At 40.7% G+C, this 11893-nt stretch overlaps 1 protein-coding gene across 1 annotated transcript; it reads right to left on the reverse strand.

Moving 5' to 3' along the window:
• Positions 1-1224: 1224 nt before the first annotated feature.
• Positions 1225-11431, reverse strand: LOC101974823 (serpin B9-like). The gene is made up of 7 exons (XM_078020466.1): positions 11258-11431; positions 9534-9711; positions 6811-6948; positions 6075-6192; positions 4554-4696; positions 3420-3575; positions 1225-2716 (listed from the first exon to the last, which is right to left on the reverse strand). Exons 2-7 carry the CDS (start codon positions 9699-9701, stop codon positions 2312-2314), a joined length of 1128 nt encoding a protein of 375 aa, XP_077876592.1. The 5' UTR covers positions 9702-9711; positions 11258-11431; the 3' UTR covers positions 1225-2311.
• Between the last annotated feature and the right edge of the window lie 462 nt (positions 11432-11893).

The raw sequence follows: 11893 nt of genomic DNA on the forward strand, positions 1-11893 counted from the left end.
AACTGTCCTGACACAGGCCCAAGAGCAACCAAAGAGGCCAACCAAGCCTGAAACTTCTAAAACTATGACCCACGAAAAATGGTTCCTCCTTTTATGTTGATTATCACAAGTACTTTGCCACAGTAATGGGAAGCTAACTATGTACAGCCCCAGAGAAAAGGCAGAGTGTGGAGTAGCTGGAAACTGCAAAAAAATTTGTAAGGCTGGAGTGAAGGATTGACATTGAGAAATGGCAAATGAGAGAGGAGAAAAGTTTAAATCAGGAACTACCAGTTAGCTCTCAAAAAAAAAAGAAAAAGCTTAATATTTATCCTAAAAGCAATGGAAAACTATTAAATCTGATCACCAGAGAGTGTCCTCCCCCCCCATAGCATGAATGTAGCTGGACCACTTATTCTAGGCTTTTTGCAATCAGCTGTGGGCCTTTGTGTTAGTCAGCTCTTCATTTCTGTGGCTAAATCATCTGATCAGAATGACTAGGAGAAGGAGATTTCCTTTTGGCTCACAGTTGCAGAGTCTCCGTCCATGGTTGTCCAGCTCCAGGGCTCTGGGCCAGGGATAAGGCAGAGCATCCAACACCATGAAAAGTATCACCTTTAGTGTGTTCATGATTTTTAAATAAAGAAAACAGAAATAACAAGTGTACGTGAGGATATGCAGAGAAATTGGAATCTCATACATTGCTGGTAGGAATGTGACATGGTTCAGCCACTGTGGTTGGTGGTTCTTCAAAAGTTAAATAGAATTATCTTATGAACAACAATTCTATTTCTAAATTTATATATACACAGAACAGTGTAAATAGGTATTCAAGAAAATTCTCATAAAAAGGAATAAAATACCGATACATGCTACACAAGATTCAACCTAGAACACATCACACTAAGTGAAGAAGCCAGACACAAAAGGTAATATAGTTTATGATTCAGTCTATATGGAATATGCAGAACAGGGAAATCCATGAACACAAAAGGCAGATTCATGGTTGCTAGTGGCTGGAAGGAGGAAGGGATGAGGATTCACGGCTTAGTGGATACAGGTTTTTCTTGGAGGCAATGAATACCTTCGGGCACACAGTAAAACTTGTGGTTGCACAACACCTTGGAGCCATGTACTAGATGGCTCAGGACTGTGAAAATGTGAATGTCATTGGGATGAAAATATCTAAAAGGAACAATAAAGTTGGTAATGTTCAACAACTAAAAAATTACTACAGAGGTCATATAGGATCAAATTATTTATTACCACACTATAGCATGTAGAATATAATCACAAATCTTGGAGAATTTAAGGCCTACTCCAAAGACTAAGTACAAAAGTGATTAATAAATAAGCAGTGCATCTATCATCTAGCATCTATCAGTTATTGTGAAAGTTCAAAGATGTACATCTGATTATGGAGAATGGGAAAATGTCTTGAAGAAGATGACATTAATGGAACTTTAAGGACTAATGGCATGTAAGTGTTTGGGTTGGAGGTAAAGAAATACAATACCACCAGGCAAGGTGTCCTAGTTGCAAGAGGGGTATGTGGTAAATCAAAGCTATTCAACTGTCCAATCTGGTTGACATAAACACTGTATAAATTGGGAACACATATTAAAGAGCAGGTGTCAAAGGACCATGACTCTGTCCCCTTCTGTTCCTAGTATATATTGTAATGATATGCATTGCAATGGTGAATGTCAAAGATAGACAAAATGTTTGTTAAAGTTTTTTGTTTTTTTTTAGTTATAGATAGACACAATATCTTTATTTATTTTAATTTATATGTGGTGATGAGAATCTAACCCAGTGCCTCACACATGCTAGGCAAGTGCTCTACCACTGAGAAACACCTTCAGACTAAAACTTGTTTCTCTATAAACTTGGATAATACTAACAGTATATTCCAGCATTTATTACTATTGTGGCATTCAGACTAAGAAAGGTGTGTGACAAATTTGAAGTACCAGGAAAGCACAGTATAAGTAGAAGAATTGCATTTAAAATGAGTTAGAAATGTGTTTGGGGCCATCTGGGGAAAGTTTGCCAGCTATCCTATGCAATCTGTACTCCACGCATAATACAACAAGAAATCAGGACAGCCTACTGGCCATAATCCTGGTTCTATAGTACAAATGAGTGGGCAGTATGGGGACAGCTGAGTGTGGTGCACGATGAGATCACACTGGCAAGTTGTTCAGAAGGCTTAGGACCCTGCCCTCATTTTTCTACTTGGTGTTCAACTAAAGGCCCATCCTTATGAACTGTAGTGAAATTTTGGGGACATGGAAAGAGGGAAATTCTCCATGGAGAGGAAGTACAACCCTTAGGGAGATGAGAACCTGCCACAGAACAGAACAGTGTTGGTTTCATTATGCCTGATGAAGAAAAGGAAGGGGTGGTCAGCATGGAACGTTGGTATACATTCTGAGCAGTCTTCCACAATGACTATGCCCGTGGCTGCCACAGCCTCAGTGCCTTCTTCATTCACCTCCATGACACTCTTGTGCACAACCTTGGACAGACACAGGTCTGTCTCAGTTGACATGGCAGACAATTCAGCCTGGCCCGGTTGAAAGGCATCGACCATTCCCAAACGCTGAAGCACAGACTTCATTTCATAATCCTCCTGCAGTTTAAATCTTGGAAGGAAAACTTCCACTTCAATATTCTGCAAAGAGGCTGCCTTTGTCCAGGCTATGAATTTCTCAAAAGTCAGGTTATTTTCCACCTGAAAGACCAGAATCACAGGTTCATATTCAGACTATTGTGGGTATCAATGGACACACAGACATTTCCCTGAACATTTCTTGTAAACTATCCACACAGGACCAGCAGTGGCTTCAGCTGCCCAGAAGCTTGTGAGAGATCTGACTTGTCCACCACTCCACATGCTATCCCATATATGATTTCTCTGCAGGAAGACTGTGGCTGTCCCTCCTTATTCATCCACTAGCAAACCATGTTTATTTGTGAAAAGCATATATGCCTAGTCAATGGTGCTTTTCTAGTGGTATTTGTTGCTTTGAATGAGGCTTGGTCTTCACATGGTAAACCATTGCTGGCAAGCCAAAGAGACTGGGCAAAGGAAGGGTTCTCAGAGTGAGCCTCTCCAGGAGAGGGACATCTGCCTAAGGTGGAATGTGGCACTGTTTGTGGAAATTCATCATCACAGGTAGGGACCTGGACAGAGGGAAAGCCCATGGGAGCTGCTCTGCTCCCAGTGACCCTTTAGGTCATCACAGTGCACTGCCACCATTGAGAGGATGGTTAACTCTCTTGCAATAGGGATCATATCACAAGGAAGCAAGGCGGACAGGGCTGGGCCATTTGGGCTCTTGGGTTGGAGATACTGTGAAAGAAAGGCTCAGGGTGCGCCCACTTCTTCCCACAGAAATTGTGAGTTTAAAGGAGTGCAGCCCCCCCCAACTCACCACACTGAGGTCCACGTCCTCATCTGGGAGCAGGATGATCATGCTCAGCGTCTTGCCAGCATAGGGCAGCTCCAACACCTTTGTCTGGGCCTCACTGATGTAGATGAAGTTAAAATTGGCTTCCTGCCACATCATCTGCACTGGCCATTCGTCCCCCTGAGAGGAATGACCACATGAACACAGTATTTAAAATGGTATAATAAGGGCAAGAAAACTCTCAACTCTGCTGGAGTCCAGCAATGCTAGAAATTAATGAATAATTATCTGAAATATGCCTTATAAATAAGGGGAGGAATTTAATGCATACAAGCTTCCTTAAGGGTTTACAGAATTTAGCAAACTATACTAATATCAGTTTTATTTAAAGTTGACTAGGACCTTTGCAGTCATTTTTAATAATACAAAGCAGAATATGTTGAATCAATAATTATAAGGTATGATTAACAACAATTCAACTGTGAGATTATTTTTTAAGATATTTTTTAGTTGTGCTTGGACACAATAACTAGTTATTTTATTTGTTTATTTATATGTGGTCCTTAGGATTGAACCCAGAGGCTTGCACATGCTAGGCAAGTGCTGTACCACAGAGGCACAACTCCAGTACCTAAATGTGACATTATTTTAATTTAAAGAATAATAGATTAAAAATCTGAGGTGTAGCTTCATGGTGTACCACTTGCTTAACATGGACAAGGTTATGAGATTGATCCTTCATTGCACAAAAATGTAAAAACAAAACAAAAATCATGATTCAACATATGTGTTTTCACATTCCCTCTTTGTACTCTGTCTCATGTCTGATAAATATATATATACTACATACATACGTATGTCACCTCTTTTTGCTTTTTATCCAAGCAACTTGTGTCTACAAGGCAATATTTATGTCCAGAACAAGGTTAAACCAATACATTATGAGACTTCATCAGAGGCATTTAAAGCGCTAATAGGCTGTAAACCATAATAGATAGCAAGTGTTATTTATTCAAGTCATTTTTCCACTGAGATTAACATTCATTAAAAGAGATGATAAGTTTGAAATTATTTTTAATCAATTATGCCTTTACAAAGTTAAATTTTCTTTTCAATTTCTTCCTCAGACTAGCATAATTTTTGAAAGTCTCTCCCTACCTGGTTTATTTTGAAAGGCATTTCTTTTGTGCATGCTTTGTCAAATGTCTCGTCCCATATTCCTTGGAAGTAGATGGCATTGACAAGAACCAGCCTGGTCTGCTCATCAATTGAGCCCATTGGTAGCAACTCTGGAATTTTACCTTACAAGAAAAGCACAAATTCTGTTAGTTGCTTTTTCTGAACCCATTGTGAATAAACGTCACAACGATGTCTTGGAGATCCAAACATTATGGTTTCAAATATGCTGAGTTTGGATGATATGTATCAAAGTCAAAAATCCCAGCTGTGAATGGTATTCATGATGATAGACACTGGAAGAGCCACCAAATTGAAGATGGTGAAAGACTTCTATGTCACTGGAGGAAAGTAGGTTGGGACAAAGCAGAGACTTGACACCAGGTTGGAGAAGAAGACAAGCAGCAAAGGAGAGAGGGGCTGGGTAGGAGCTGACATTACTTACTGTGGTAAGAGCAGCTTCAGGTCTAAGGCCCTGTGGTCAGGCCCAGTTGTAACATTGTACAGATACCTGGCCACATTCCTGGGGCAGATAGAATTGAATAGCTCCAGAGCAGGGACATAGGAGGAGTTTCTGGAAGCTATATAAGAGATAATATGATTGCATCCTCCTGGCACCTGGAATCCCTGGAACAGGTAATAATTTGGATAGGTGAAGGTATGTCCTTCTTTCCCTGTACATCCAGTGGTATTTTCCAAGGAACTAAGAGCATCCCTGCTAATTTGCTGCCTCTAGAGGGCACAAGAAGAGAAGACTCCAAGAAGAAGTAGTGGAAAGAACTACCTCTATTTTTTACTGTCTCAATTGTTAGCAGGAATAGGGACATTCCTAGAGATGTGTAAGTGACTGATGGTTCAAATATCAAACCATTATTGACCTAGAGGACCAAAGTTAGAAGTTGTCACTCTCTAAAACAGAAATGAGTACATTTTCACCTCACAAGCAGGGTATTTTCAATCTGTGGAATGGATCAGCCCTGAGAGAGATTGACTAATCAAGTCTAGGCTTCTCAAGTCTGATGAAGGACACTTACGTGAGAGATAGGAAAAAAGAAGTAGGAGAAGTCATCTTAACATGTAAAAGTTGGAGAAGTGAAGTCCAAACTGACCCCAGGAAGAGGAGGGCCAAGGGCATGACTTGGGAAGATCTGGCCATTGATCTGTTCCCATAGATGAGAGTCACCTGCTGTGTGTACAATACAGGCCATTGACATGTAAAGTATTACATGGGAAATCTGACCTACAAGTTTCTATTGACACTTGCATCAGCCACTCTGGCTCTAGGAAAACAGACAACATTGATTCTCTGGTTTTGAAAACCTGAGAATCAGATCTTCTGTGAGCCACTAAGATTCACAGGCACCAAGAGGCTCAGCCAGGCAACCTTGCTCTGATGGTTCTGCAACACCAGTGACATTAGCAGTGAGGAGGAGAGGTAGAGGAGAGAGGAGAGGAGAACAGGGGTGGGGGTGAAAGGAGAGGGAAATAACTTATAACTCTGACCTTTTGTTTCTTTAGAGACCCAAGTATTTATATGCTCCCTGGACTTCTCTGTAGCTTCGGTAAAGGACAGCAGCTCCAGCTCCGCATGGTAGAACTGAAGACAGGACACCTTAAATGTCTTTGGAGAGAAATAGTTCAAATGGCCAGGTTGCTCAATAAAATGACAGTGAGCTTCAAGGCATTCTGAAGGCTAGCTTTAGGTTGTTCTTAAAATTAAAAAACATGATCAAATCTTAAGCTACTTGATGGTGAAATATTTCAGTTTGTTAGGAGATATTTCCTGAGCTCGAGAGAAAATAAATGAAATTTTAGATATTGCCAAAATTGAAATAATACAAGTTATGTTTGTAGAATTGGGGTCTTTATAAAAAACAGTTTACTGTGAGTTTCTCAAGTTCTCTGGAATATTGTCCTTTTATTTACCTATTTATTTATTTATTTGTTTGTTTTCTTATTTATTTATTTTTGCTTGGTTTGGCAGTGCTGGGAATTGAGCTCAGGGCCTTGAGCATGCTAGGCAAATTCTGTACCACTGAGCTATGTCCCAAGGCAGTTTTCCATTTTGTTTTTGAGACAAGGGTGTTACTAGGTTGCCCAAGATGGCCCCTTACTCTCCATCCTCTTGTCACAGCCTCCCCAAAATGCCATACTGCCTGGTCTCTAGGGTCTCTCTTCTGGGTTGTATATTTCCAGGTGTTTTAAATTCCACTTTTAGTGTTCTGTTGAATCAGCTTACTGAGAGGAAATCATAGGTCTTCTCTCCAAAGAGCCTGTTGGCTGTTGTAAGCAAATTCTTAGACCCAGGCTTGTTCACTTGGGTGAGAAGCATCTGGAAGCCCTTATGGATGTCTTCCTCTGTGTTTAAAGACATTGCCTGTGAAGGAAAGCAAGAAAACCCTCTCAGTTTTGATCTTGATCTCCACAAGAATTTTCAAGCAATATTCTTCTCAAATACTGCATGAATTTATCCTTTGAGAGGAAGTTGATTCTAATTGAGAAGTGACACTGGTGGGATAGGTGGAGAGAGGGGCCAGGAAACTGCTGAGTAAGATATGGGTTTTGTACCTGCACAGAGCTCTCTGCATAGTTTATAGATGAGCAATATTACAAAACAAAAGGGGCAAGAGAGATTCAGAAATTGACTATTCTTAAGTCCTATATCCCATGGAAACCATAAATTTGTCAGGAATAGAGAAAAACTTTCCTCTATTTATGTACAAAATAATGCAGTTCAAAACAGTAATATCACTTGCCTTTATTTATTTACAAAGATGCAGTTCAAAAAACTAAAAGTCCAAGAAAAATTTGGACAGTAATGCAGTCATCATGATAACATTTAAAAGGAAATAAAAGTATAAAATGAGCAATATGATTAATAAGAATAAATCAGTTTTTAAACAGTATCCTAGAGAGAGATGATATATGATTACTATATGATATTTTATATTTCAATAAAGGTGTCATATTCAACAAGGGAGTTTCATTTGACTCTGAAATACCTAAATCACACAATTTATATTTAATGAAGTCAATGTAGGAAACTAAAAATCAATAACAATACAAATAAAATACCAACAACATGGAAATTAACCTACTAATTATTAAGAACAATTTCTAAAGAAATAACTTTCCTATGTAACAATCAAATAACTAACATGTTGACTATTGTTTTCTTCATATTTACTCAGCACTAGCTTTTGACATAGTATAAATAAGTGACAAAGCAGCACAACTTTGGCATGCAATCTTAAATGACAGTACTCAAAAAAATCTATAAAACTCATATTCCTAGAATTTGTAAAATGACTTCCGTTTCCCAACATAAATAAATTTAAGCTACATATATTTTTCTCAGTCTTCCAGTTGGTCAATATACCTTCTTTTTTGCCTAGATATTAGCCAGAAATTAACAAGAAAAGTTCTGTCACCTGGCAAAGATATACAACCAAATTACCAAACCTTTTATTTTGTAACTGGAATGCCGTCTAATGGAATATATAAGGTATTCAGCAAAGGGGTCAATGTGACTTGGTTTGACAAGTTAATTTGAAAGAAAAAAATATATAAACATCTTATATCCCACACAAACTGAAGTTTCTTGAATAATTTAAAACCAGAAAGAAAAACCTTTTAGTAAATTAATTTTGACCATGAAAGAAATTAGCAGAATGACAATTCTACAAGAAACCAATTTGAATCATTTTCAAAAGTGGTAAAACAGGTTTGTGTAGTTTCAGTCTTTTCAACCTTAGAGGCAAATCTGAAACAACAGTAATAACAGGCAGGAGCAACAGGCATAATGCAATGGCAATCTTTTGAGAATATTTGTGTATTAACACAATCATATTTTTGTTAGTCTATTTACCCCACAGTTGTTTTCTTATGAATAAGCATGAGTCATAGTAGACACATAGATCATATCAGTTAAGTCTCTTGTCACAACAAGCATTATAAATTTCTGGAGCTGTTTCTTGTGTGAAACATGATTTTGAGTAGCAAGTTGTTTTTCCTCTGTGGCTCATGCCCAGGCCTGAGATTTGCAGTAATGTAGGAGCAGTTTGACATCACTGCCCAAATATCCCTCATCTGGGGGAGGAGCAAAGGACTGATTCTCATAAGTGAACAACTGTTCTAAGGCCACAAGTTTAAGGAACTTCTTGATGAAGTCAATAAGTCCTTGCATGATTCAGGTTCTCTCTACAACCCAAATTTGTTTTCATTATAGGGGTACCCCACAGCCTTTAGAACTATGTCCATTTTTATCTTGGTGTCACTGGAAGGACCTCTCCCTGGCAAGACTGCAGCAGAAGAAGGGGACTCTGGAGTGGCTATTATTGGGGAGACATCTGTAAGTCCTTCATGCCAGCAGCAGCAATTGAAGAGAGTTTCCACACTGACCTTGATGATTCTTAATAAAGTAAAGACTAAAAATGTTTATCCTCTTCTAAAGAATGATTCTCATATTTAATATAATGTTCTATTACCAAACCAAGTAATTTCATCAAAAAATAGTTAAGCAGCATTAATTATTTTAATATTCCAAAGGAAATAATGATATAACAAAATTCCCAACACACAATGTTAGAAAAGGGAGAAAAAAATTCTGAGGAATTTAGGGAAAAACACAAAATGCTCATGAGTCCAAGAATTGATCTTTTCAAAGAAAGCACACATATCTACCCAACATAGACTGACATTAGCACTTGTAAGAAAAATTTATCAATACTCACAAGAAAAGTTATAAATGAAAAAGAGATTACACAGTAACCCCTGCAAGCAACCACCACAACATTTCACTTGAGGAAACACCTCACCTCTCTCCTTCCCTTCATTCTGTACCCTCTCCCTAAAATGGTCCAGGCTCACCCCTCCTTCCACAACATTTCTGGAAAACTCAAGGAGGGGATAAAAGACAACCTTGCAGACCAGTCTCTCCTCCTGAGTGACAGGTGAGCTTACCTGAGCAATCTGGTCTTTGGTGTTCCCCTTTGCCCCCAGGAGGACCATGGCCAGGGCAGAGGAGATGCTCAGGGGAGAAAACAACACATTTTGTGAAGGTTGGTCTTGACACAGCATCTTCAAAACCTGGATGGCAAAGGTGCCATTTGCTTTTGCAAGAGAATCCATGATGCAGGGTCTGGGGGCAAAGAAGACAGAGAAACACAATGAAACGGGGCTAAGGACACTGTGTGTGGTCTCTGCTTGGCTTTCATTTTTCTTGTGAATCAGTAAATTTCTGAGTACCAGCAAAAGCCATGGCAGTAGATTAGACATGTGAGGAAGGGGCTGGTGTCTGTAGAATATCAAACTGTCAAGTAAAGGAAGAGCAGAAAGGCATGCATAGGAGAACAGAAGTTGACAGGTTGAAGAAAGAAGAGTGAGTAGTCAATGAAAGAGCAAGAAGGTGCTACTTGAAGCCAGAGACAGTGGGTTAACACCATGGGGCAGCTCTATGCATGGAGACCCTCCCTCACCCGAGGAGGGCCTTAGATCCTGGGAAACCTCCTTGACAACTTCCCATTTCTCAAAGATCCCCCCAAATCCATGCCCAAGCAAACCTTCAGTACCCTCCCAAATCATTCTACCCACTCCACTTCTCTAGCCCCTGTGATCCTGTGCCTAGTACAAACCACATGTCTCCACTGAAAAGCCTCTGACCTCCATGACCATGAGATCCCAAGTACAATCAGCACTTGCTCACTAAAATGCAAAGCAAGTGGGCTGGGAAGTATCAGAACATGGGCGTCCCATGTTCTGATAAGAACAAGAATTGGTATCTTGATCCTTTGGGCTCTCCCTTAAATCTCCAGTGGTGCTTGGGAGAAGCTCAAAACGTGTTTTGTAGATGGCATCCCACCTGCCTGGCCTGGTAGTTTGCTGCAGTTCTCCTCTATCACAGCCTCCACCTCTATCCACCCTGATCCACCCAGTTACCTCTGAGCCTTGGAAAATAGTGATATACAAATTAAGAGGTTCTCCTTCAAATCTCTGTCACTAGGCTCAAATCACTCATTGCTCTCTCCTAGGATCAGCACCAAGAGGCACCAGATATCCTAGTCTCCTCCCCACCCTGACTCATCACTTGAAATTGTAATTCCTTTTCTCATTTATTGTTGGACCCACAAGATTGGCAGGAAAGGTACCTGGAATCCTGATTTTAAGCACATGCAAGTATGCTCAGGAAACAGCAAGAGCTCCATTAATTAGGGGGAAACCTCAGATAAATATAGGGTGCACTGGTTGTGAACTGGATACTGGAGATTTTAAAAGCACAGTGAAAGGTAAAGCAGAGTTATTCTGTGACTCCCTGAGGAGAGAGGAGAAGTGAGAATATAGGGCCAGTAGGTGGGAGTGGTGTTGGAGAATGAACACCCAACATGGAGAGGTCCAGAGCCAACCAGGGGCAGGCAAGAGGCAAGCAGAGAAGCCAGGAGGCTGTGCAGCACCTTTGTCTTCTTGGAACCCTGCTGCCCTTCTCTGGGACTTGCCCTAAGCAAGGTCCTGCTGCACCATTGACCCCCATGATCTCCCACGAAGCTGTTTCTAAACACAGCAATGACACTGACTTTTTAGATTGTCTTTTCTCATCTCAGTCTTTGGCATCCCTTCTCCCAGTGGTGGCCTGGGGTTTCTAAACTTGCCTGCCTTGGTCCATTTCAGCCCCTGAACAGAGAAGTCCTCACCTGCCACCTTCCACAGAGTCTCTCCCTCAGGTCTCAGTGCTGCTAGCCTTGTGCTGACTTCTGAATCACAGGACCAGGATCTACAGCTGTGCCTCTCTCAGGTCCACTCTGGGGCTTCTGCACTCCCAGAGACCTTTTACCAGGCCTGATTAGATCTGGGAATTCCTACCTTCCAATCAGCATTCAGTGCCCCAGGGAAGAAATCCATGGGACCTGAGTCAGGTCATGAATTCCCTTGCTCTTTCTCCCCTAGCCTGGCCTCTGTCACACACTGGTTTGCACTGGAACACCAAGGGAGACACTGGGGTGAAGTTGCACACAGCATGTTTTCTAGAGGAATCTGAAAGTGAAAGCACTCTAAACTGACAGCCAAAGGCAGGCTGCAAAGTCCCCTAGGAAAAACACAGTGGGGACTGGGGAAGGACACAGATCCTACAAATCTGGGCTTCCCTACTGACAGAAAGAAAAGACAAAATGACAGGCTGAGATTTTAGGGGAGGAAAGGCCTACAGGTCTGTATTTTGAGCCTCCTGCCTGACACAAAGGAGGGATTGAGCTAGATGGAATGTGTCCCTTTCCCTTATATGCTGTTGGTGGGAATGCAAATTAGCCCCATCACTATGGGAAATGGTAAGG

This window comes from Ictidomys tridecemlineatus, chromosome 8 (assembly GCF_052094955.1).
Source record: "Ictidomys tridecemlineatus isolate mIctTri1 chromosome 8, mIctTri1.hap1, whole genome shotgun sequence".
Classification (NCBI taxonomy): domain Eukaryota; kingdom Metazoa; phylum Chordata; class Mammalia; order Rodentia; family Sciuridae; genus Ictidomys; species Ictidomys tridecemlineatus.

Coding starts and splice junctions, on each gene's coding strand:
- LOC101974823 (XM_078020466.1), bottom strand. CDS start 9,701: ATGGATTCTCTTGCAAAAGCAAATGGCACCTTTGCCATCCAGGTTTTG. Junction 6,949..9,533: donor CCAAAGACCAGATTGCTCAG/GTAAGCTCACCT, acceptor TTTCCTTCACAG/GCAATGTCTTTAAACACAGA. Junction 4,697..6,074: donor GGTCTCTAAAGAAACAAAAG/GTCAGAGTTATA, acceptor TTTTCTTGTAAG/GTAAAATTCCAGAGTTGCTA.